Here is a 25,908-nt window from a genome sequence, read left to right as displayed (position 1 = left end):
CTGGCAAGTGTGGTAATGTCCAAAAAAAATTTATTTGTAGGAACTGGTAAGAGAATGGGAATTAAACTATTTGTTTACTTTGGAGACTTTGGTTTACAGATGTTTAAAATCTTAGGTGTTGTTTTTCTAGGTGTTTTTAGTAGGCTAGGGATATGCCGTAAAAACCAACTGTTATCACTCAAGGATATTTTCCAAATAATTCCTTATATCTTCCTCCCCACCCCCAAACTGGAGGAGGTGTTTTTTTTTTTTCTCAGAAATTGGAATATTTAGTAGACTGTGGCCTAAAAGGCTGTCTGAATTTCCATTGAAGTGAAATTTTTGGCCCCTCATTTGAAGGATTTCCTGTTTTTTCTGGATTAGGTGTCAGTATTCTGGCACAAATTAAACAAAAAGCCAGTGGAGAAGGAATATAAACCACCCTGAAACCCAAAAAATCCATTTATCTCTGGTTTTGTGCCATGTGTACAGATCTTGGGTCTGACTTAACTTTTTTTTTCTGCACTTGCTGTTGAGCTGTGATACATCAGCTCTGTTATTTCCTAGTATTTGGAGAGGCATGTAAATTTGGGCTCTGCAGCAGATTGTTTCTCAGTTTGCTGTGTCACCTGGTGATGTGTTTGTCAGTTTTTGAGTGCTGGTTGGTTGGCTGTAATTAACTCCTGACTAATAAATAACTGGGCTTCATTGGATCAGTGCTTCTCAGGTGGTGTCTGTAGGAAGTAATGCTTGACTGTTGCTGAATGAAATCTGGCTTTATACATTCCAGGTTTTTTTCCAGAATGTAGGATTTCAAAGGGTTTTTCCTGTTGATAAGGTCCAGCCTCCTGCTATTTGCATGTCATGGACTGACTACTGGTTCATAAGTGAAGTTCAAGCTCTGCCTTCACGTGTGGTCTTTTCTTCCTGCCACTTTTGATTTAAAGGCTGTTCCAGCTCCTCCTCATCAGTCATCTGATTTTCAGCAGAACACATTTGTAACTAGCTCCTAGCAAATGTTCTTCTTTCAGGGTGGAACAGCAGGTACTTAAGATGAAAGAATCATTTTGATATTTACCTCAACATGTTACAAGAGATGGTGACTTTCTGTCAGCTTTCACTGCAAGCTCTTTGTGATAGCTTCTCTTTGCTTTTTTATTTTTTTGAAGATGACTTATGAGAATTTTAGCTCTCTGTGTGAGAGAGCACAGGGTACCATGTGCCTTGTACATCAGCAATAAACCCTCATTACAGGCAGGGCCATCCTGCTTGGTACTCTTTTATTGCATTTGCTTTATTTGTGATAGCACCACAACATCAATTCTGTAGTCTATTAATTTTTATTAAGTCACCGTCTTTTTCAAACAAGTTCTTAATTTGTAGCAGACTTCTGCAGTGAATGCCCAATTGAAGGTTTGAGATTTGCTTTCCACTTGTGCTCATCCAGAATTGTTTTGGCATCACACTCCAGTTCTAGCCTGTTATGAAGGTAGGTGATGGTACAAGGCTGTGAGTTAGCAGGGTTGTTTCTCCTGAGTTATTAAAGAAAATAAATAGGTTTAAAGATTAATCTCTCAATTGGATATTCTTGAAATCCAACCTGGATAGTCTCTCTTTTGCCTGTCCTGTGCTTCTACTTTATTTTCTAGTTTAAATAATTTCCTACTCAGTATAATAGAAAGCTGAGTTATGTAGCCTCTATTTTTGACAGTTCTCTTGTATTTTACCCCATTTACCCTGCATTTATATGTTCTTCAAAGTATTTTTTTAAGTCTTACATCTTAACAAGTCAGGATCATTTCCCCCAAACCCTTCCTGAAAAACTCAGTCTAGCTGGCCCTTCAGGAAAAATATCAGTATTTTGATTCAATCAAAAATATATTTTGATTCTGGCAAAACTTATGACTGTCTATCTGTTTAATCTCTGAACAATAGATTGCTTTGTTTTGGTGAAGTATCTATTTGTATATTGGCTATTGTATGTGTATACTCATATTTGAAGTAACTATACATTTAGTATTCCTCCTTAAATACTACAGTGTTTGTCACTCATTTTTGAAAGCAGAGGCAAAAAGCATCATTTTGTCCTCTTTTATGTGTTGTTTTCTCTTGCTTTCCACAGAGCTGCAAAGTCTTGTGACTTTGTATACTTATGGAATTTTATTTAACTTGACTTTTATTAGTTTATTGGGGTTTGGGTTTGTTTGTCATTGTTCAGATTAATTGTATTTACAGGCCACTTCTATTTTTGCAGCCTGTGCTGACATGAACTATTTATCTCATTTGGCCTGAAGTCCTTTCTTTCAAGTTATTTCCTGTTTGATTGATAGCTTTTGCACCTCCTAAATTGACCCAAACTAAAGAAACTAAAATTCTGCTTGTTGCTCAAAACCCATCTGAGTCTAGTGGGCTTAAATAGAATTCTTTGTTTTTCAGAGCTTGTTCTCTTGAAATTATTTTCCCAAAAGTGATCAAAAATTAATATTGAAGTTCAGCTAAAAATAAGGAGGTGTTTTATGTTCTTCATTTTCCACCAGGAGGTCTTTTCTATCATTACATATTTGTAATAACAGGAGGTTTCTCTCCTTAGCCAAGTGTGGCCCTGAGGTCAACCATGGGTAACCAATTCTGTTTTTTTCTTTGCTCATTAGATTAGAATTTATTATTTACTCTGGCTAAGCTTGCATGTGTTGACATGCCTTGTTAGTTCCCTGAACTTTGAATTTAATAGTAGAATAACCTGCAATTTTTTCTGTAAGGAATTCAAAAATGTCACATAGTGGCATAAAGTGGTGTTTCATCACTGGTGTGACTTTATTTGAGTAGGCCCCTTGTTTAGTGCTTTTATCCTATTTGTAGTATTCCTTAAAGAGTTTTTAAATAGAATTTAACATTTGTAGAGGCAGCTTCTTGATTTGCAGTGGCTGAGTTTGGTGTTGAGTGCCAGCCAGCAGGTGATTACCCTTCATCAGAGGTGTTGGCCTTTCCCTGGGTGGGTTCCCTGCCTCTCTCCTTGTGATTTTTGGTGGTGCTGTTGTGCAATTGCTTAGAGAATGTGTTTACTAGACACAGTTGCACAGGTTAGCAGGTCTTGTGAGGTTGCCCAGTGTTTTTATGTGATAGAACTTGTCTGAGATGTTACAATAGAAGAACCTATTTAAATTTAAGGTATTAAGCGTGCTCCTGCAGCTCATTTCAATTTTTGTGGCTTTGCAGCTTCCTGTTCTAATTGTCTCCTGTGGTATGGCTAATCCCCAATTACACAGAATCTGTCCTTTTGACTGATCAGTGTTCATGCAACCAATATTTTAGCTGAAATAATTAGGTTTAAGCGCAATTCAAGTGGCAATTATAGGTTGTATCTCTTCCAAGTTTATGCGGTACTGCTTAAAGAAGTTAATTTGAAGGGAAAAAAGTGCTTAAAGGAAAAGACCTGACAGCTCTCTCAGATTTGACCCCTTTTCTGAGAGTCTAATTTAACTATATTGTCTGATACACTCTAATGAAATGAGCTGACTACTTGGGCTAATAATAAATAACCCACATACTTGTTAAGTAGTTAATCACTACTTCAAACATGAATAAATTGTGGTGATTTTCAGGAAAACTGTAATGCAGTCTGCTTTCTTCCTGGCCTTGTGGATGGATTGAAGTTTTCTATAAGCATTGTGAAATCTTTGGGTGAAAGATGTAACTGGTCATGTAACTTATTCCAGGGAGGATGTGGCAGGAGCTTCTCAGATCCTTCGGACTAGTGGTGGCTGTTATACTATGGACAGCTGAGTTCCACTGGTTATTCCAACTTTTCTCTGCTTTTTGCTCACTCCAGCTTTTGTATGGATGTATTGTGAATTGGATCAGAAAACAGATATGGATTTAAAACCTGCAGCAGTTCTGTGTTTGTTTTGGTTTTTTAAATTTATTAGATTTTGCTGTTTGAAACTGCAGCTCTCTTTGAGCAGTTGCTTTTTGAATTGGATACTTTAAAGATTGCGGTTTATGGTTTTGGGTGGTGATGGGAGCATTTGGCATAAGGGATTAAAATGGTGGTAAATTGATTCCATGGGGTTAGTTGTAAGGTTCATGTTCTGAATGCTATTTCCTTCCAGTGTTCAACTTGTATTTTGCTGCTTTGTAGGAAGAGATAATCATGGGCACCAGTGATATGTAGTGGTTCTTTCTGGAACTACACTGAATTTGAATTGCAGAACTGGAGGAAAAATATGTTTTTCTTCCATCTGTGGTTCAGCTGAATTTAGCCAAATCTGAGTACAACAGGTCACTGCTGAGAGCTCAGGAACTGCTTGTAATTTAATAGTAACTGACAAAGGTGCTGGCAAATAAATGACGTCCTGTCAAGGAGTCACTGCTCCAATGAATCTATACTTTTCAAGTTAGTAGTGATGCATGGTTTTCTCCATGTAGAAATAGACATAAAACTAATAGTAAGCCTCAGACTCATGAAAAGCTGTCATCTGCATGTGGCTTTGCTGGCTTTAGGAATATGTGTGCAGCTATTTAAATCCTGTATTATCTTTGAGTTGCAGAAAGACAATGGGACCACTGGCACGCTGACAGGAAACGTGCTTCTCCAAGCAATTGAAGGGCAGAATCAAGAACTGTCAGCTTTTTCTGAAGCAGTTACAAAGTAAGAAATGGCTGAATATGAATTAAGTTTCAGAAGAGAAAACAAAAAAGCTAAATGATTCATTTGCAGTTAGCTTGACAGGAACAGTCCTTTTTTTTTTCTTGATGGGATAGATTTCAGTATGTATCCTTTTTCCTTTTCTTATCTCAGTTTTTCCTGGTTTTGTCCTGGTTTGTTTATTTTTTTCAAGAATGCAACAGAATTGTTAAGATCTTCAGTACTAAGATGATTATATTATCATATGTTCTGTATCTTATTTTTGTCCTGTGACTTTCACTTTTCCTTGTTTTTATAATACCTTTTTATCCTCAAAGGATTTTTCTTTATCTTGTTTTATTATTACAATTTCTGTTGAAAGAATTTGAAGTCTTTTTTTTTTTTTCTTGTTAGCTGATATACCTCACAAAATCCTATCACTCAGTGGGTTTCCAACCTTTAAATGTTTTTATTTTTGTTACTTCCACAACTGGAATTCTGTAACATAAAACTTGCCTTTAAACTTGTCTCTGCTTTGATCCCTGAAGATCAAGTGGAGTTTCTTAAAGATCGTGTGGGATTTTTTTTCTTACTGCCACAATTTAATGAGAGTTTGTTTGTGTTCTTCTTAGAGAAGACAAACTACTATTGCCTTTTTTCCTTTTGAGATGAAAATTCAAGAAATAGTGGAGAAAATAGAGATCTTTGAATCTCAATGATAGAATCTATTTTTTTTTAAAGCAGGAGTGTTTGTGAAATGAAAAGGAAACTCCACAAAAACAAGGAAAATTCATATATATGTGAAACTTACTGATGATGATTAGGACAAAGCAACATTTTCTGGTTAAATCTAATTGGTTAAATCTAATTGTCTAATCTTTTTTTAAGATCTAGTATTTAAAATACTGATTGACTTTCAACTGGATGACTCTTGCTGGAGGATCTTGCTATTGTCCAGAATCAAGATGATGAAATAAATGATCCTTATAGAGTAGTTCTGTTCTTCATTCCTATAATATTGCTTTAATATTGACAGAAGGTTAAGGTTAAGTTAATCCATGTTAAATAGCAGAAGATTACAAGCAGCTTTCCAAGTATGGTTTATTCACTTGTAGGTAAATATTCGATACTGCTCGTGTCCTAAATAAAAGCCTTTACCTCAATTAAGGCCTCTTCCTCAACTTCCATAGCTTAGAATAGCTACCTTCTGCATGGTATCTAAGTTGAGATTAGAGTTCTAAAATTGAAACATGTGAAGGGGCTTGTTGCTCTTTTTTTTTTTCCTAAACTAATTGTTAGAAAATACTGTGGATTACCTTTTTAAGAACTATTTTAGAGATTAACTTCTGCAGAAGTTGGATATATCCTGTAAGAATTGTCCTATTAAATATTTTAAGCTATGTGGAAAACCTTCCTAATTATACACTTAAGATTTTTTTCCTGTCTAACTACTGGTTGTACAATTATTGTGGGGAATGCCCTGTTGAGAGTAGAAAAATTAAATAGTGCTTTGCACATGCAATTTAGGTGGAGAGCCAAAGGTAGTCTTTACTGTTCTGCCTTGTGGTTATTACCGTGTTATTTTGCTTTAGTCTTGGACTTCTCCATTGCAATGTTTCATAAACCTTCTCTTCTTCCAGATTGAGGACCAAGTTTCCTTATACTGACCAGCAAACAAACCCAGGTTTTGTGCTGAGTCCAATCATGCTGCAGAGAAATATAAGTGGGGAGAGTGCCAGTATCAAGGTTTCAATAGAAATCGAAGAATTCCAGCAACCAGTAACTTTCACATGTGATGGTATGTTCCTGCTTCTTGAGTTGGGGTTTGCTTGTGAAAGACTGTACACTCAGCCCAGGACAATGCCTGTCAGTTTTTGTAATCCCTGGGTCTCAGGGGAAGGACTTGTTGGTGGGAAATGTGGAAGAGGTAACTGAGGAAAGGACTAGTTCTGGATCAGTGCCTCCATCAGAAAATATTTAGATGTTGACAAACTGAAATATTGACTGTAAAAAAGGAAAGTCCAGCAAACCTCCTCTGTCCATAGCTGGATAGAATAAAACAGTTTTTCAAGTCTTTTTACTTCATAGGTATTGAGGAGATAATGGCACCAGGACTGAGATTTTTAAAGTTTAATTTTTCATTTCAACACTCTAACATATTTTAAAACAAATTTTTGTAGGCTATCTAAAAATTCAGGCAAACAGCTGCTGGAGGATAGGAATAAACACTAAAACTATCTATTACTTCCCTTCAATACATGATTATGAACACAAACACTAAAATAATACTGTTGGATGTGCCACAACTGGCTGTCCCAGTTTTGTGGGTAACCAGGAATATTGGTTTGGGGTGGACCTTTGAGGTTTGCCTGGTTGTATTATATAAATTCATATGCTCTGTGCAGTCTTGACTGCACAGTGGTTTTCTTTGTAACTGCATGCTGTCAACTTTTGGCAGTTCTGGCTGATAAAATAACTGGTAATAAACTTTTTTGCCTCTATACTTCTGCCGCTTGTGAGGGTTATCATTTGGATCTCAGCTTCTAACAGTGTAGATGCTTCAAAGCTGGTTGTTCTCAAAAGATCTGGAGTTTTTCTGTTGCTCCCATGAACTTGCTGCTCTATTGGAAAAGCAAGCTCTCAGTGCATCAGGGTTTTCATTCTGTATTAATTCACTGGACCTTACATTTATTCTGTGGTGACTTAATAATCTTTTGTTAAGAAATGAGGTGGATTGTAAATACAGCCTAGAAGGGTTTCTGCACTTAATCCTTAAGACTACACTTTGCTAATCCTTTCCTACAGAAGGCTTTGGTAGGGTAACTAAAATGTTAGGGCTTCAGCCCTTTATTTCTAGTATTTTTTGTGAGTAGCTTGGAATGTGTTTTGTGTTCTAACCTGACATACTTTCTTCTTTGCACTTTCTACTCCCATTTTGCTGAAACTAATCACAGTTAAACTACTTGTCTTCCATAGCTGGTGAAGGGCAGGTATGTGACTAGTAATGAGGGTATTTAAAGCTAATCTCTACCTTCAATTCCTTCTCTTCTTGGGCAAATTGTTACATACCTTGTAAGGCTTTCAGTGTTGCTCAGAAGGAGCTGCAGCCTCTCAGTGCTCTGACAGCTGTTTTTAGAAAGGACTCAGGAGGGAAATGGATGAACTTTAGAGCTTATTTGGATTAATTTTGCATTCATTTATTAGACTTTGCATGGAAGTTTGCTCTGTCTGAGCAAACATTGTGTGTCAACAAGAAATTAATGTCTTTGAATAAGATGTAGACCAGGGAAAAGGTGGCAACATCTTTGCAGTTTACACAGAGCTGGCAGAACTTTGGCAGTGCAGCCTGTGGCTACAGCACAGAAACTATCCCTGCAGGAAATATCACTGCATCTTTTTTCTTTATCAACTCCCAACTTTATTCTCTGCTGAAGGTAGTACAGCCATTTCACCCAATAATAAGTTAAACTGTCTTATTGACTTAAAGTGTTCCTGAATTCATACTTCCCATCATTCCTTGTTCTTGAATTTCACACTGTAATACTTTATATGTGCTTGTATACTTCTGTGCTTGTAATAATTAATCATTTGTTAATGAGGTGAAGCATATGTGTTATCTTGTGGAAAATATTGTAGCATTTCCTCTGTGTATCTACCATAGTAGTAATATTTCTTTCTTTAAAAAATTTAAAAAAAAAAAAAAATCAGGAAGGTCCCTGGAGTGGGAAGAAAACCCCACTATGAAGGTACTGACAAAATATAAAATTTCTTTTATGCAATAGGTTTTTTACAGAATTTTGAGGCACTTTGGTATTATTTACAAATGACTTGAAGGAGATCATCAGAAACTAGGTAGGGAGGGCTAGAGGGCATTTTGTATTTAAGCATTTGTTTCATTCAGACTTCTCTGTATTTTTAGTTGGTGACAGCTGGTGGCTGTGGGGGAATGGATTTTGGGTTTGACTGGGATTATTTTTTTTGCTCTGTAGTTACTGGATGGAAGAGAGGCTATTTTCCAAAAAGCATTTGGAGCCTGATGCAAAAGTACTGGTAGCTAAGAGCTGCATTTTGCAAAGGCTTGGTGGTGCTTACTGTGATCTGCTCTGTACTAAGTAGAAACTTCCCTGGACTAGTGGAAAGGAAAAATGGGAAAAGGACTTTCAGTAGGATTTGCCTCAGCTGCAGCTGATACTCAGTTCCTCAAAAGCCAAACAAATAGAGGAGTTCAATCTCCACCTCCTCAGTTTTTTAAACTGAAAGTGCCTCTGGGATCACTTACGTATTTGAAGACCTTGCTAAATAGGGCAAATTTATAATAAAATAAAAAAAATGGAAAAACAAGTCTATCCTCAGTCCTGCAGACTGTGTTTGTACTTCTGGTTAAGTGACTACACTGTATCCTAATTTTTAAAGATTTTTTGGGGGGCTTTTTATAATGGCAGTCAAGTTTCATGAGATACCTTTCTTTGTGAGAGGAAAAGTGAAGATCTCAAACGATGAAATTTAGGTGATAATAGAAGCGTAAAAGTCTTCTCCACAAGTATAAAAATCTATTTCATTAAATAGCTACAATTTGTGAGTGAACAGTAGTTAATATCACTTGCTATAGATTTGCATTTAACTTTTAGATATAATTTCTTTAAACAGTGAGTTCCCCTGTTGAGCTTATAATAATGCAGGCACTTTGCTGGGTGCATGATGACTTGAATGAAGTGGACATTGGCAGCTACATCCTGAAAGTCTGTGGCCAAGAAGAGGTTCTACAGAAGTAAGCAAACTCTTTTTCATTTGTACTTAATTGCATGCTTTCTTGTGACACAGTTACTGGAAAGTGTATCTCTAGTGATTAAATGGGTGAAAGAAACCTTAAAAATGTAAGGGAGTCACTCTTTGCACCAAGATCAGAAGTTTTTGGAGTTGTTCTGGGATACAGCAAAGTAGGTTGTCATCAATCCTGTTCTAATGCAGATGCATGTTTCTAGAGCATTTCTTTTGACCACTCTTTAAATCTCAGAAACTGAAAAAAACAATAAACTGTTCTCTAATAAACTGGGGGCGTTGGGGTTTGCAGGGTTTTGTTTGTTTCTTGGTTTGATTTTTGGTTTGGTTTTTTTGTTGTAATTTTTTTCCAAAACCAAATGTTTAAAAAGTCCCATTCTGGGTTGTAATATTTGGTTTCAGTGTTAACCACTGTGGTTAAGAGCTTTAGCACAAGTACAGGTGTCTGCAATAGTGTATAAAACCTATGCAGAAGTAAAAATCAGACCAAGGATGGTGTGGAGGTTGATTCACCATTTCCTTACTTCATGGCAACAGGTTGCCTGGACTATTTAGTCTGATTTTTGGACAAACACTGCTTTGGTTGTGACTGTGCTTGCTTTTGTTTCTCAGCAAGCACTGCATAGGAAGCCACGAGTACATCCAGAGCTGCAGGAAGTGGGACACAGACATCAACCTGCAGCTGCTGACCCACAGCGGGATGTGCAGCGACCTGGCCCGGACAGTGAGTGCTCCTGGTCTGCAGGGGAGGGCTGGCTGTGACCTCCTTGTGTCATCAGCAAATTAGCATGCCTGCCTGCTGTGGGAAATGCTATCCTCTTATCCTGCCAGGAAGTGAAGTACATTACTGAATTTTGAAGGCAAATTGCATAAATATGGGTAATGCCTCTTACTAGAGCCAAGTATTTTATACCTGGAAAAGGTATGCTAGCAGTGGGACTAAACTTGAGGCTTGAAAAAGAAGGAACATATTTCAGAGTTAAATAAAAGTTGGGAACAGTTTTTGAGAAGAGTTTAATTAAATATGTATCAGACCATCAAAGAGGAAGGAAGGAGTGTCTGGTATCTTCATAGCTGGCCACTTGATGGCTGTTTCTTCCCTCTGTCCCCATGTCCCCCACATTTCAGAGGCTATTAAGTAGTTATTTTTTTTCCCCTTTGAAGACATCACCTTACATGTTTCCCATTCAACACCCCAGGTGTTAGTAATTAATTTTCTAAAACATTATAGAAAGGTGAGAACTGGACTTAGTACCTCATATTTTATTGCAGGAAGATGATGACAGGACACCTGTACATCTCACCAAACACCTCTACAAAGTAGAAAAGCCGTTCAGAGAACCTATCATAAGGTAATGTTTTGTGGTTATTTTAATAACCAAGTGCTGATCACTGCTGAATTCCTGACCAAGGTGGTGTTCTGTTCTGTTCTTGTACTTGTGTTCAAGAGCTTTTATGTCTTGCAGGTCTTCCATTGAAGAGCTTCTTGAGGTGTATCACAAGCAAGTTAACATAGCCCTTAAGAATGAGGTAAGGTTTATTGCTGAACCAAAAGTAGCATGACCAAAGTCACTGGTGAGGTAGCTGGCAAAAAGACTTGCAGGTTTTCTTGGAGAAACTGAGAATCTGAGCAAGCTGACAAATGTGAAATTACATTAATGGTATTTAGATTTCTGTTCTGTTCTTCCTGGCTTTTATTGCAAACCTCAGTTATTATGTGATCATCACAAGTAGAAATGTATCTTCCAAGTCCTGGGGTGCAAAATAAGCTCTGCCCCAAACATGCTGGAAGAGATTAATTCAGGAGAATAGGGAAGAGGTCTGAATTCTGACTATGTCTGTAGTTGCCAGCCATGAAGGATGTATTTACTAACAGATAAAAATCTGCATAATAGAGAGCAGGAACAGTTGTGTACAATGGAGTTAGAACTGAAGCATGTTTGGAACATACATGTAAGTTCTACACAAAGCATAATAATGTCTTATTCTGCATTATTCAATGAATTTAAAGTACCCTGTCAAAAGAAATTGTCTGTTTCAGTGTATGACAGGTAGCCTAAAGCAGCTTGCATGTTGAATAGTTTAGAGTAATAGCCCGTCTGCAAAAGCTCATGGATATAACCTGCTTTGCTCATTTCTCAAAGGAGAAGCTGCTTTTAACTGCTGATAGTAATGTAACTTGAAATCTTAAATGCTTAAACATTAGATAACTGTGTTTCTTAACCAGTCTTGAAATTAATTACTTAATTGCAATACTTTTTATTTCCACTATGTTTGTTTGCCTCTCCAGGAATGCAGGTCTGAACAAGCTGCTGTCTGCTATTTCCATACTCCCTTAATATTATTTAATTCCCTTGGTGGTGATTCACCACCTTCTCAAGGGTGGTTTTGAACACAAACTTTTGTAGAAGAGTGAGCTGTTACTGCTCCCTACCATGGTGCTGCTTTTGTTGCTTTGCTCTTGCAGCTGCTTCAGCTTCTTTGTTTAGCTGTGATTTCACAGGCTGAGATGAGGAATGCAAAACATCTCAATTCAGATTTGTGTTCTGCCCTTTGTTGCGCTTGTAGGAAATTGAGCTTTTTAAGGTTGGGAGATGTAGTTGGTAGGTGGTGATGATTAGATCCAAATAGCAGCAGTTCTGCATTTGAATTTTTTACTTCATGAAGTGAACTCCTTTACATACTCAGTAGCTGAAGATGGCTAATCCAAGTGAAGAATAAATAATTTCTACGTGGGCTTTGATTTCACATTGTTGAACACTTTGAAAGTTATCAATTGTCTTTTTATTGAGATTTGAGAGCCTGTGAGGAAAATAGCAGTAGAAATTTCTCTTTCCATGTCACGAAGAAGCTGTTACCTTCAATTTGTTAGCTTTGGAAGAATGGCTTAAATATTTACAGCGTCTTCTGACTTCTGTGGTTATTTTCTTACTAGAACAGTTAATTGTTGCCAGGTAACTCTCAATTTAAAAACTTTCTGATTCAAATGGCTTCTTTGCTATCCATTTGCAGGAAGGCCATGAGTATATGTCTGGAAGAGTGCTGGTTGGGAATCAATTTACATCTTAGTGAGAGAATATTGCAATAATTATTCCTCTTGTTTAGGTGTAAGCGCTCAGAAGTTATTGTGATAGAAACCTATACATTAAACCTTTAAAAAGTAAACTATTATTTTGAAGCAAATATTTTAATATTCTACATGTGTTCTTTAAAATTGGGTGAAGACTTTCCTTACTTTAAAAAACAAACCCCAGGAAACCTAGGATAATTCAGATTTCACTTGAGTGGCTTTTCTTCTGTTGGAAGAGTAGAAGGAAGAGAATGTTGGGAGCAGCTCAACTTTGTCTTAAGTAGCCTACAAAAGTAAATTAAGATTGGTTCCATCATGGAAGCAGTACTGTAGTGTAAGTAGTAGAAGTGTCAGTGTAATGTAAACCTGTGGGCTGAAATTGGAATACTGCTTCTTTAGCATTGCTTCCTCACACTAATTGAATATTCTTCTTTGAACTGCACTTTCTTTTTAGGCCATGAGGGAAATGGAGCTTAGTATCTCATTAGAAATAATTGTTTGCCAAAAGTTTAATAGAAAAATGGTTGGGAGCCTCCTAATGTTTCCTGGCACCCCATTCTAGGATCTGTATTACTGTGTATATGGCATTCATAAGGAAGTTCTCAATACTGAGGTTTTTCTTTATTCCAATCATTACACCACAGTTTAATGTAATGAAGATGTGCATCTCATAGTGACATTTTCTTGGCAATTCATTAAAAAACATTAAAGCAATACTGGGTTTCACAATTGTGATCAGATCAATGTGTTCTCTCATACATTCCTTATTAGAACCAGCATAAAGCAGTAGATCATGTAATTAAGACTGTCAGAAAAATCTGTTCTACATTGGATTGTGTAGAGACTCCTGCAATAACGGAATCAGTGAAGAAGCTCAGGAGGGCTGTTAATCTCCCAAGGATTAAAAATGCTGAGGTAAACTTTCACTCTATAAATTGCATCTTTTAACTGATAAATTTTATTTCACAGTCTTTAGTAACTGGAAATACCAGCAACAGTTCTGTCAGGACTCTGTTGGGATTTTTTTGTTGGGTTTTATTTGTTTATTTATTTTACTTGCCATTTTCCGTTTGTTTTGACATCTCTCTGCTGTTATTGCATTAATCGCTTGCTTTGGGAATATTTTCCTTTTCTAAATAATGACTGTTTAAAAACTGATTTTAAAGTACTGTTTTCTGGTTGTGCAACTAGAAACTTGTGTCACAGCAGATGCCACTAAATCTGACTGAGGGGAACTGACAGGAGCTCATGCTGTCTAAAATTAATGCAGTTATGCTTTAAAGGAGGAATTGACATCATGTATTTTCCCAGTAGTGTTTGTGACATCTTAAAAAATAGCATCTTAAAACTCTTAACTGTTTATGCTCTGGCATTCCTGAGCATAAAGACAAACCCAAAATCTCTCAAACAGCCCAGAATTTCATGGTGTAATTGCCTTGTAATGAATGGTTTAGTTGAGCAGGACAGCCTCAAGTCATGTTGTCAAAAACAGTCGTTAAGTGGAGAAGTGTGCAAATAAAAAAGCTAAATAATCTTGCAATGCTATTTCTGTTGTCCTGCTGCTTTACCAAAGTGGCAACTCACGTGATGCTCTGTTTGCTTTTGGCTTCATCAGTCCAGTGGTGTATTTGTAATCCTGAGCAGAAGACAGATAAATATAGTTGTCACAAGAACTGAAATTCTTACAGGGAAGTGCAGAAGACATTAAGACAACATAGTGAAATACAGTGTATAAATATTTTTTCAATGTTTGCTTTTGGTAGGAGAAAGCTGTAGAAATAATTAGATTACAGTGTACAAATAGCTCCCAAAAATAACATTGCTCCAGTAGAATTTGAAAAAGGTGGGATTTTATGAATAAAACCCTGTGATTATTTTATGGTGAACATTGGCTAACAAAGTAAGGTGTATGAAGACATGTAGGACTGCTTTCAGAAACAAAAATGCTATAAGTATTGAGGACTTGTTGAATTGTAATCTTTTGTAAGATACTGTTTTATTTTTTTTCAAAGTAATTGTAGTTGGACAAAGTGACCGTGTTTTTGTAAGAATGTGAAATCTTTTGATATTCAGACTTTTAAGTTGAAGATGTTCAATTAGTACACTTGAAGTGTAAGGAGAGCTTTCATCTTCTGCAGCACTTGTGGCAAACTTTGGAAGAAGTTAGGAATTCACTGGGGTTTGTTTTGAAAGCACAAGCTTAGTTTTCATTAAAAATTTTTGTTTTATCAGGACTTGCATTGGGCATGAAACCCTTCCTGATTAGATGGGAGTGAATTCCCATGATTTGTTTGTCACCTCTTGGTTTCAACAGTGAAACAGTGTCTTTGTTGAGACTAGACATGTTGTGATGTTGCATCATGTTGAGACTTCCATTTTAGCAGTCCAAGAAGCAGACAAAGACAGTACAAAGTAATAGTCCTAACTGTTCATTTTCTCAGTTGTTTAATATTTTTTAATTCAGTAAATTTATAACTCTGCCAGCAAAATGTGCCTTACCAAATGCCACAAACAAAACAAAAAAAGCTGTTTAAACCTGTTCAGATTTAAATTACTGGTCTGATGACCTCTGCTTTCATCCATAACGGCCCTGAGCAAGTTTTATCTCTGCCTAGAGAAGTTAGATTATCTTGGGCAATATTCCAATGTACTGTGTCTTTCTGGACTTCATATAAAGAATGTCAAAGCAGTTGACTTAACAAAACATGAGCTTTTGAATTTGGTGAATAGTTGCTGCATCATATGGAAATTGTGATGCTGTTAGTTTACTCTTGAGGAACTTTGAGTGAGAAGATGTTACATAAACTTAAATATGAGCCTAATTCAGATAGTTCATAATTTCTGTATATGATACTTAATAGCCATGGAAAACTAATATGTATTTTCAGTATTGAAATTTCCTCTGACTTTATTGTGTAGGTATCCTTAAAATGTGGTGATGACAATAGCAAGAGCCCCTCTGGTGAGTAAAGTTCTTCAGTTTTTATTTGAAAACTGTTTTGAGGTGGCTAATTTAGGAAGAAATGCATCCAAAATCAATTCTCATTTAGGTTCACTGCAGCCTGAACACCCTCTGAAAGTGAGTATGGACCAGTTAACAAGAGCAGTTGAGGCCCTTCTGCAGCTCCACACAAATTCCTGTAGCAGTTCAGCAGCAATTTCTCCAGAAGAGAGTAAGAGTACCAAGGAAGCTTGGACTGCCACAGAACATCTCCAGTTCACAATATTTGCTGCTCATGGCATTTCTTCTGGTTGGGTGTCAAAGTAAGTTAATTACTTATTGTAAAATTCCTCCATATATATATTTTTTTTTTTTTAAATACTTTTATGAGGTTTTTTATGTTTAACTTTTTTCTTTACCCAGCTATGAAAAATACTACTTGATTTGTTCTCTGACTCATAATGGAAAAGATCTCTTCAAACCTGTTCAGTCCAAGAAGGTTGGCACATACAAGAACTTCTTCTACTTGATTAAATGGGATGAACTGTAAGTCACTTTAGTTTGTTAAAACTCAATAAAATGTTTTGTTTTAGCTAGCCACTGAATGCTGTCATTCAGCTCATGGTTCTAATTCCATTTCAAGTGTCCAAAGAACAATTTACTGATCAAAATCAGAAATACTTTTCCAAATGGCTTTTCAGTACTCATTTTAAAGGGGAAATGGAAATGAAATGGACAAGTGCCCTGTGCTAATGTGTTTGTAGCATACAGTTAGAGGGAGTTGGGAAGGTCATGACATTCCTTGCAATTGGAATGGTTTGTGCTGCTGTAAGAGGGATAAATAAGATAAGAATAAAGCTTGTAGGTACTGCTCAATGTATGTAACTGGAGAGGAAAAGCAATGTCTCACTTTTGCTAACATGAATGTTGAATCAGCTTTTATTCCAAATACAGAAAGGAAGAAGGGAGGGCACACACAGAAAAGATGGGGACATAATGGCAGGTGGTTTCTGCTGACTGAAAGGGGAACAGTTTTCATTATCTGTGCACAGCTTAATCTCTGCCACTTGAGTTGTCAGGCAGCCTGTCTTAGCTGAGGCATCATGTGAGCTCCATGGTGCCCCATATCTCTTCTCCTGACTGTTTTTAAAGGTCAGAGATAAACCCTAAGGAATACCCTGCAAGTTTGTGGTGAGCAAATTATTTCAGACCAGCAATGAGAGTTTCTAGAACACCTGCCTTCAGAGAGTACTCCAACTACCTTTTTTTTTCTGGTGATACATGGGATTAATTGTCAGATCTTTTGCTGGCAAGTACTAGTGTGTTACAGTGAAAGGTCTGCTAGGTTGCTTAAAAGCTGCTGACAACAGTGTAGTGCTTTATGGTGCAGTTGTCAGGTTTTACAGAGAAATCAAACTAAAAGAACATTTTTAGGCAGTAAAAACAGTGTAAACAAAAGTGGAAACTTGAATAACTCAGTGAGGTGTGTATACTCTTCAGCTGCTTGCTTTATAGGTTTTGTACCATTTAGAATTTAACTTCTAGTATTCTTAATAGATTCTTTCATTTGGATGGGAAACTATTGTCAGCTGACCCTTTCAATCTGAAAAATTAGGAGGTAGCTAACATGGAATTCTGTGTGCTCTTCCTAGTGAGTGGAGTGGGAAAACTGGTTCTGCTGGACAGTCAGTTCTGTGCAAGGAATGTGATTTAATAGACAGAGATTAAAAGGGTTGTTCCAAATCTGACCGTAGTGCAGAAGTGTAATTTAGCAGGTTTTACAAACCATTGCTGTGGGAGAAGAAGTGGAGTGAAATATGATTGCATGGATTTTTAACACTTTTTCTTCAGTGTTAATTGACTTTTTGAAAGCAAGAAGCATAAATGGATTATATGGATAAACCTGTAACTTACTAACTGCTGCCTTTTTTCTAATTGACTTATTTTTAATACTTTTATTTTATAGAATAATTTTCCCCATCCAGATTTCACAGTTGCCTTTGGAATCAGTCTTACGTCTGACTTTGTTTGGAATACTAAATCAAAGTAGTGGGAATTCCCCTGACTCAAATAAGCAGAGAAAGGGCCCAGAAAATTTGGGTCAGGTTTCTCTACCTCTATTTGATTTTAGGCGGTAAGTATCCAAAACATGGGTAAGACTATCAATAGGATTTGCTCTGTGTAGAGCTTCCTCCACACCCATAACTATAGAAATTTCCTCTCTGATATTGAATGTAGTAGGCCATGATAAAGATAAGAATTGTAAACTATACTGATACAGAAAAAATACATTTCATTAAATAGAGGACAAAACATGGTCTTGTGTTGTAGGATTTCCATCTAACTGGCTGAAAAAAACTTCACTGCTGCAGGAAGCTGGATATTGTTTGAATGATTGTACCCCAGAATATTCTAAAATAATTCCTTTTGATTTAGAGCTGGATTTATTTTAAACAATTAATATAAAGAGATAATTAGCCAGTGTGTTAAACGTGTGGCATATTTCTGGTTTCAACTGGCTTTCCTTCAAATACAACTGCTGGATGCTGTTACATATTTTTCACTAAGAATGAAAAGCCTGCTGTAACTTCCCCAAGCTGAGTGTTTCTAGAGTGGTTCAACTTGCTTTTCCAAGTTTGATTACAAAGCTCATTCCAAAACACTTCTCCACTGGGGCAGCTACTCAGTGAGACATGGACCAGCAGGCTGGAACCTCTGGTGCCCAAATTAGACATCATGGTGCAGAAGTGATCACACAGAAAACAGCTTCTGCATTCATGCTTAAGGTTTCCTATTTATGTGTGCTGCTGACTTCTAGGTCTTCCTGGGAGTTTAAATTGTCAAGCAAGGCTGCAGAAAGGCAGCCACATCTTTCCTGGACAGTTACTGCTATGTGTTGCTTGTGGCTGTTTTGTGTGCTTTGCATCCTCTGGTTCTGGGTTTGACTTTACTTGTTCTGCTTTCTCTTCTGTCTGGTGATGATTCCAACAGCTTGAGAGTGTCACAGAGTTTAGGGTTTCCTGCATTGCAAAGATGGCCTGCAGCTGCTTTCAGTCTTCACCAAAGCTTGGATTTCTTTTCATAAATGATGCTTATTTCAACCTTCTGTTCAAATGCTGCATTTCAGTCTCCTATCTAAATACCACATTTCACTTCACAGTATTTGAAAACACAGCTTTTTATTTGAATTGCAAATTTATCTTGTCTTCATGGTGTTCTCACATGAGTTAGTTTGGGGAGAAAACTGTATTTTCTGTTTATGCAGAGCACTACAGTGATGTGTGTTGTGCCAGAGCTTGCTAAGTGGTCTGTGTGTAAGAGCTGTAGAGATGCTTAGTGGTCTAACCCCCTTGCAGTCCACATAAATTAAATCCAGACCTGGGTAATTAAAACTGGTAGCCAAATACTGCAGTTACAGTTGAAAATAGCATCAATGGCAGGCAGGAGCTACAGCTTGAAACTAACTGAAATATGGGGAGAACAAAACTGGTCATTTATATGTTTTGAATCCATGGCCAAGTTAAAATTCATTCTGCTGAAGTGCATGTGGAGAGGCTTGAGTCATCATTATTTGTGGATGAGACAGAAGGTTGTGGCAACTGTATTAAATTGAAGAATTATTAAAATTAATAAGCTGTTCAGTTGTGCTTTAGTGGCACAATTTGGTAATCTTTATTGGCATGACAAGTTCCTATTAATATTTACATATAACAACCTGTTCTTTATTTGAAATACTTGCAAACCCTAAAATGTCTTGCAAAATGTACTTAAGGCTTGGCCTTCAAGCAGTCTTTTAAGCAACTCTTTGATTTTAAAAGACTGATAGAAGTTTTCTGTACCTAACATTCAACACTTAATTGATTTATGACATGTCTTCAGTTGTGTCCTACTACACCTGGAAATGGTGTTAATGTTGAGAATACCCTGGCAAATGTAAATGTCATTTGATATGCCCTTGCAGAATCTGGTAATGTGAGAAGTCAAAGCAAATGGTGAAGCCTGTAAGATTCATATGCCTGGGCCTTTTTTCTAGAAGCTAAGAAGAGCGTGTGTGTGTGTTGAGTTTTTTCTCAGAGGCAAAAATATTCCTTTTCTGACTTAAAGAACAGGGAGCACCTAATTTATCTGTGTCAACTAAATCAACACTGAACTTTTTCCTTTGCCTTTTTCACTTAAAAGTTGTGTGCATCCCTTTAAAGCACTTAAAGTACAGATGACAGCCAGTGAAAATCAGTAAATTAATTTGGCAGCTAATATTTTGGTGAAGTAAACAGACTGTGAATAACCTGTGCATGTTCTTTTCTCAGATTGTTAACTAGTGGGACAAAGCTGTTGCAACTGTGGACCTCCTCACATCCACATCATGTGTCAGGGATGACCAGTAAGAAAGGAAATATGGAAAGAATAGTATTGCAGGTTATACATAATTCTGTTTTACTCTGTGCTTTGTTTGAATATTGTAATTTGTAAGTCTTATTAGGTGAATGTTTTGGGGAGAGGGAAAGTACTGCTCAGTAATACTCGAAAATCAGTATAGAATAGTGATTACTAAACTGTAAGGGCAGAGAATAGGAAGTTCTTGGAAGTCTCTACAAAGCTGTTATTGAATAACTGTCTGGAAATAAGAGAAATCAGAAGTGCTTTGGCATGACATGCTGTCAGTACTGGGAGAGAATGTTTTTGAAAGCAATTCATAGAAATGCATGCTGAGATGGGAGTGGTCTGGACACCAGCAGTAGCAATTCCAGCTCCTTTACAGAACATAAGCACCTCTCTTTCTCAATTCAGAGCTCAATTTTCCCTCCAAAGAGCAGGTGCCTTACTAGGCATGGCTCAACAGTCCCAGAACATGGCTGAGTGGGTGGCTGGGTGGAAACCGCTGGTGTGGGTTTGAACAGCTCTGTGATTATCTCTGCTCTAAGCATTCTCACTTCTCTTCTGAGGAGTGCTCCAGCCACTGCATTGTGCAATAACACAGCTGTACATTTAGGAGCTGTCGTCATGTAGAAGAATTGAGATGGAAAAAAATACTCAGCAAACAGTATCTGGGGGCTGTTTCACTTGCAGAACTAAAGAGTTCAGATACCCAAACATCTGAGACTGCTGGGAGGGTGAGCTTTCTTTACTTAAGGACTTGCATCAATATTTTTCTTTTTCTTTTTTTTTTCTTTTTTTGCAGATTGATTTCCCATCCCATGCTTTTGATATTGAGTATAAAATTCCTCAAGCTGCAAAGACTACTGCGCATCATTCTGTAGAAACATTAGAAAAACCCTTGAGAGAACGTCTCCTTGCCATTCTCTCCAAGGATAGCACCATTGGGTACGTCCATCTCTTCCAGCTGGGCTCTTTTTGCACATAACACTTTGTAGCTAGGATGTGGAATGCTTATATATTCTTAAGTTTCTGTAATTTTTTTAATATATTTTGAAGACCTGTAGAGGTTTAAACAAGAGATTGAATTAATATGCGAAATCATGGTACTGACTTAATGAATTTTCTTCTGTTTTCCTTGGCTGGTGCTATTAGTTTTTTGCTATTAGACTGCTGCCCCTTTGCCTGTTATAGTCACCTGTTCCTGCTTGGCAGTTTCTCAGTTCCAGGGAGTTCCAGCAGTGGCTGTTCATGTGCCGTGGGAGCTTTTCTGGCTGCCTTTCCTACTCATCTGCACCAAACAAACATTGCTGGTTTTGGTTTATTTCAGATTATACTAAAACCTAATTTTGTCCTGCCGAAATTATAAATTTGAACAAATGTTTCCTTAATGTCTGAGGCTTTATTTGGCTTCTTGTTTTGACTTTTGTGGAGGAAAGAGTCCTTTCAATGTCATTCCATTCTGTGTGTTAAATTCTCTGTCTGAATACAACAGTTGGTGACATTGGGGTTTTTCAGGTGGTGGTTTATCATGTGCATTATAAACCGAATGCTCTTGTCTGCAGGCTGTCAAAAGAAGATAAAGAATTTTTGTGGGAGAAGAGACATTATTGTCATAGCCATCCTAATAGCCTACCAAAAATACTGGTTAGTGCCCCTCACTGGGACTGGGCAAGTCTTCCAGAAATATATTCCTTACTTCAGAGGTGGCCTCCTCTGTCACCCTTAGCTGCACTGGAACTGCTTGATTCAAAGTAAGAAAACTGTAAATAAACTCTCTTGTGTTTCGTTCAGCATTAAATGACTCTTCTTTGGTAGAAGATCCTGGAATGGTGTTCTGTGGGAAAATACTGCTGAATTTCTTGCAGAAAAAGTTAAATGTTTTTAAAATTTGATAGAACCCCTTGCTTACTTTATTGATGTAGGCTTAACCAAGTCATGTAGTGAAAGCACAGCAATCGTGGTGAGGGTTCTGAAGTTTAACATGCAACAAGACAGGAGTTTATACAGCCAGAGTTTTCAGAGGTTTTGAGTGTGCTTGTCCTAAACATGCACATGTGGTTGCATCTTATGTGATGAAGGGTCTTGTAGGTCCCTTACTGAGCTTTTAAAGACTTTATAAGATTGCTTTTCTATCTAGCTGATCTCAAAAAAAGAACAAGAATAAAAATCCTACATGAACAGAGAAAACTTGATGTGGATTTGTGGTGACTTTCTAGGTTTGCTGATCAGGAAGTACGAAATACAGCTGTGAACTGGATAGAGACATTGAGTGATGATGAGTTAACAGATTTCCTCCCTCAGTTTGTGCAGGTAAGACTTTCTGCCTACACAGAAGTTTAAATTTTTCTGGCTCTTGAAAATCCAAAGGAATTGCTTCTGACCAGCAGCAGAAATGCAGTTGTGTGCCTCTAACGGTAGTGCACAGTAGGGGAAACAGGAAGGAATTTGAATAAATAATCTCTTTGTGACTGTCCAAAGTATTTATGGTAACTCTGTCTGTGCATTAGTCACAAAATATGTCTTCATCAAGAATTTAAATGCAGACCTGATTTCTGTAATTTCCATTGTATTTAGGCATTGAAGTATGAAACCTACCTTGACAGTGCTCTTGTGAAATTTCTTCTGGCTCGGGCACTGGGAAGCATTCGGGTTGCGCACTACCTGTACTGGTAAGGAGCTCTTTGTTCATTGCTCGTGTAATGTGTGTGCCACAACATTAATATTTCCAGATAGAAAATCCTTCTTAACATCATCATTCAATAACATAACAATGATTGTTATGAATGGTGATTATACAGAATGTAGATCCCGGTTGTTGGTTTGTTGTTTTTAATGAAAGATAGTGCCTCTGCAAAGCACAAACTTCTTGTCTTTTCTATCCTGTGTATCTGTAACTTCAGACATACATAGCACTGATTCATTAAACTGTTTTAATGTCTTAATATTGCATTGTTTGCTGTATTTTCCATAGGAAAATTTAACTTAGATCCTTTATTTCAGGCTTCTTAAGGACACACTGTATGATACAAAGTTTGGTGTAAGGTATGAGCAAATTCTTGGAGCTTTTCTTTCAATCTGTGGAAAAAGGCTGAGGGAAGAGCTGGAGAAGCAGACCAGACTAGTGCAGCTCTTTGGAATGGTAGCAGAAAGAGTAAAGCAAACAAGTGGATCTGCTCGGCAGGTGTGTATATGTTTTTAATTCAAAACTAATCCACTTAATTGTCTTTTTAGTCTAAATTCAAAATGTTATGTAAATGTATAGGAAGTTTTATGAACCTGTTGCTCTGCAAAGTTTAATGAAGTTGATGCTTTTGTCAAGTTTGTCACCTGAAACATATAGTGGTGAGGTGATAGGGCAAGAAGATATAGGATGGTTTGTGTCTGTGATCAACTGGAAATTAATTTAAACCTGTTACTGCTGAAGAATGATCTCATCATGCAAAAAAATGGGATATCTGGTTTTGTGCTGATAGTAGAACTTAAGAGTTTGATGGAGTGGGATGCTGTCATCTGGTTCAGTCAAAAAAACCCCCACAAACAAGTGTGATGAGTGTTACATTGCTAGGCTGAGGTATTTGTCCTAGCTAAACCAGGAGCTGTGGTTTCTAGCATTCCTCTGACATTGAGGAGTTCAAATAGTGCCTTCAGGGTAATTTTGTCCAGAAGTTTTCTGTAGATGATTCAATGAGGAAAATGTCAGCTGAATTTTCTTTTTGTCTGCAGGTTGCCTTGCAAAATGGCATGGAGCGTGTGCAGTTGTTTTTCTTGAAGAACAAATGCCGTTTGCCTCTCAACCCCAGTCTTGTGGCAAAAGAGTTAAATATTAAGGTACTGCACATTCAGGGTTTCAAAACCCTTTTGTGAAAATTACATCTAGGTAAAGGTTTTACAAATGAAAAAAAACCACTTCAAGTGCTTCAAAGCCCTTTACACTGTCAAGATGGGGTTTAATCAAAAATGCTTATTGAATAAGGCAGCAAAATTCAGTGAGCAAAGAAAAAAATGTGTACAAATACAGTGTAAAACCAGCAAAGGTACTTGTGTTAAAAAATATAGACATATATCTGTAATAACTTATTACCTCTTTGGGCCCAGTCTCATGAGACCAGCAATCCTGAAAGTGCATGAAAATGTCCAAGGTGCATTAGTAATCAAAAGAGGAAATTGACCAAGAATATAAAGTTCAAGCAGTGATTAAATACTGTGGAACACATGAAACTACCCAATACTGATTGTGTCCAGATATGCTGGGGAGGGAGGCAGTAGCTTAATTTTTTTGTGAAGATTCAGTAGGTAATAATGTAGGAGAAGAAGGTAAATTATTTTTCCAGAACACTGCAAGGTTTGACAATATCTGCTCAACCACAGTCTTGATTATATCATCATGCATGACTGAAAACCTAAGGTTCGTTAACGCTTGAACTAATCCTGTGTTTGAGAGACAGCTCATCTGACTTTCCTTCTCTACTGTAACTATTAAATCATGAGCAGGGATTTGAAAGCAGATGAATGAGAAGATACAGTGAAACACTCAAATACACGTTTTTAATACATCTTCTAGGTTTCAAGAAAAAGCTGCTGATAAAATACTTATTCATGTTTTATTCACTCTTCCCTTCAGAATGTTTGAAACATTACTGTGCAGCACTGTTGGCTTTTGTACAAGAATTCAACAAATAACAGCCAAAGGGCTCGTTATTCAAAGGAAGCACGTATTCACCACAATTGAAATGTTAGAAGTCTGAATAGACACATTGTGTGTCAAACCTGCTTGTTGTCAGAATGTCTTGTTTTCTGGGCTAGCAGGAATAGTCCTTTCTGACCATTGACATTGGATCTACTTGCAGGCCTGTTCTTTCTTCAGCTCCAATGCAGTACCACTGAAAGTTGCACTGATAAATGCAGACCCGCTGGGAGAAGAAATTAATGTGATGTTTAAGGTAGGCCTTATATGTGTGTTGGAGAAAAGATGTTGAATGATAATCACTATTTCATTGGTATCAATTAATTTTAGCATAGACAAATAAGCTTAGTTATTCCATGAGTTTGCTCCTGTCTATCTAGAAGTAACAAGTGAACAGTCCATAAAACATAAAAATTTACCACATGTGAAAGTTTAATTTTAGTCTGTTCCTCTTTAAAGTTTACTGTGTCACTGGTTAACTTTTATTTTCCATTTAAGGTTGGAGAAGATCTGAGACAAGATATGTTGGCTTTACAAATGATTAAGATCATGGATAAGATCTGGCTGCAGGAGGGACTGGATCTAAGGATGGTTATCTTCAAGTGTCTCTCAACTGGAAAAGACCGAGGTGCTAAACCAGATGCTTCCTTTAATCTTTGCTCCCTTCCTTCAATTTCTTGTCAAACTGGTAGTGAAAAGCCTCTGGGTAGAAGGTGCCAAGGAACAGTTCCACTGCAAGGAACTTGAGTACTCAAGAGTATAATAAGTTAGATTGTTCTGAATTTCCTGATGGCTCAGTGGCATCCAGATGTGTTTCTTCTCATGAGTGTTCTGTTGTCAATGAACAGTGGAACAAACAAATACAGTGATAAAAATCAACGTTGCTCTTCATGCTCTTACTGCAACACAAGAAAATAACTTTGCTACAGCAATCCTTATTCTGAAAGTTTAATTATGGTGAAAGTATTCCAATGCAAACCAAAATGCTAAAGTATTTGGAATCTGCTCTAGTTGAGTCAGGGAGTATCATTCTGGTACTGAAACGTGCAAAAAGAAGAAAAATTTGAATCAGCCCTTGTCATGCACACACACTGTCCCCCAGCATTTGTGTCATATTCTGGTGAAAGTTCCTTGGCAATATGAGGCTGTCTCTGGGGCTTGAAAGTAGGTCACAGAACTCTGAGTGCAAATGCTGTGCCCTGCACCTTGAACATGCTTTTTGCTAGTTTTAGCTAATTCTCTACAGCTGGCCAAAAGAAACCAAAGATATTTAAGAGGATAAACAATAACTTAAATATTTCTTTAGCTGGATGAACAGCATGACCAAAACTCCTTAATATATAGAAAAGATGGAAATTTCGGTTGGCAAAACGAAGCAAAAAGCTTCTATTTATGTAAGACTTGCTTTTTAGAGAAACAGATGGCTTTTCCTCCTACTCTGAATGATGACTTGA

General features: G+C 37.2%; 1 protein-coding gene across 4 annotated transcripts in view; it reads left to right on the top strand.

The window, feature by feature from the left end:
- PIK3C2A (phosphatidylinositol-4-phosphate 3-kinase catalytic subunit type 2 alpha) overlaps nucleotides 1-25,908 on the top strand; it is a 51,714-nt gene that overhangs the window by 14,717 nt on the left and 11,089 nt on the right. For 2 of the 4 annotated variants that reach the window (XM_039707048.1, XM_039707047.1), the window contains exons 3-22: nucleotides 4,521-4,627; nucleotides 6,244-6,401; nucleotides 9,251-9,371; nucleotides 9,995-10,106; nucleotides 10,655-10,734; nucleotides 10,849-10,912; nucleotides 13,224-13,367; nucleotides 15,372-15,414; nucleotides 15,503-15,716; nucleotides 15,817-15,939; nucleotides 17,360-17,527; nucleotides 19,701-19,809; nucleotides 20,573-20,715; nucleotides 21,333-21,521; nucleotides 21,987-22,080; nucleotides 22,345-22,439; nucleotides 22,771-22,951; nucleotides 23,494-23,598; nucleotides 24,618-24,710; nucleotides 24,953-25,082. In XM_039707048.1, coding sequence (XP_039562982.1) covers nucleotides 4,521-4,627; nucleotides 6,244-6,401; nucleotides 9,251-9,371; nucleotides 9,995-10,106; nucleotides 10,655-10,734; nucleotides 10,849-10,912; nucleotides 13,224-13,367; nucleotides 15,372-15,414; nucleotides 15,503-15,716; nucleotides 15,817-15,939; nucleotides 17,360-17,527; nucleotides 19,701-19,809; nucleotides 20,573-20,715; nucleotides 21,333-21,521; nucleotides 21,987-22,080; nucleotides 22,345-22,439; nucleotides 22,771-22,951; nucleotides 23,494-23,598; nucleotides 24,618-24,710; nucleotides 24,953-25,082 — 2,473 coding nt within the window. The remainder of the gene's footprint in view (nucleotides 1-4,520; nucleotides 4,628-6,243; nucleotides 6,402-9,250; nucleotides 9,372-9,994; nucleotides 10,107-10,654; nucleotides 10,735-10,848; nucleotides 10,913-13,223; nucleotides 13,368-15,371; nucleotides 15,415-15,502; nucleotides 15,717-15,816; nucleotides 15,940-17,359; nucleotides 17,528-19,700; nucleotides 19,810-20,572; nucleotides 20,716-21,332; nucleotides 21,522-21,986; nucleotides 22,081-22,344; nucleotides 22,440-22,770; nucleotides 22,952-23,493; nucleotides 23,599-24,617; nucleotides 24,711-24,952; nucleotides 25,083-25,908) is intronic. The other 2 variants (XM_039707049.1, XM_039707051.1) reach the window with 2 other exon arrangements.

Source organism: Passer montanus, unplaced genomic scaffold, assembly GCF_014805655.1.
Source record: "Passer montanus isolate IOZ18808 unplaced genomic scaffold, ASM1480565v1 scaffold2, whole genome shotgun sequence".
Taxonomy (NCBI): Eukaryota; Metazoa; Chordata; class Aves; order Passeriformes; family Passeridae; genus Passer; species Passer montanus.
The sequence above is the reverse complement of the archived record's forward strand: the minus strand, read 5'-3'. Positions and strand labels throughout refer to the sequence as shown.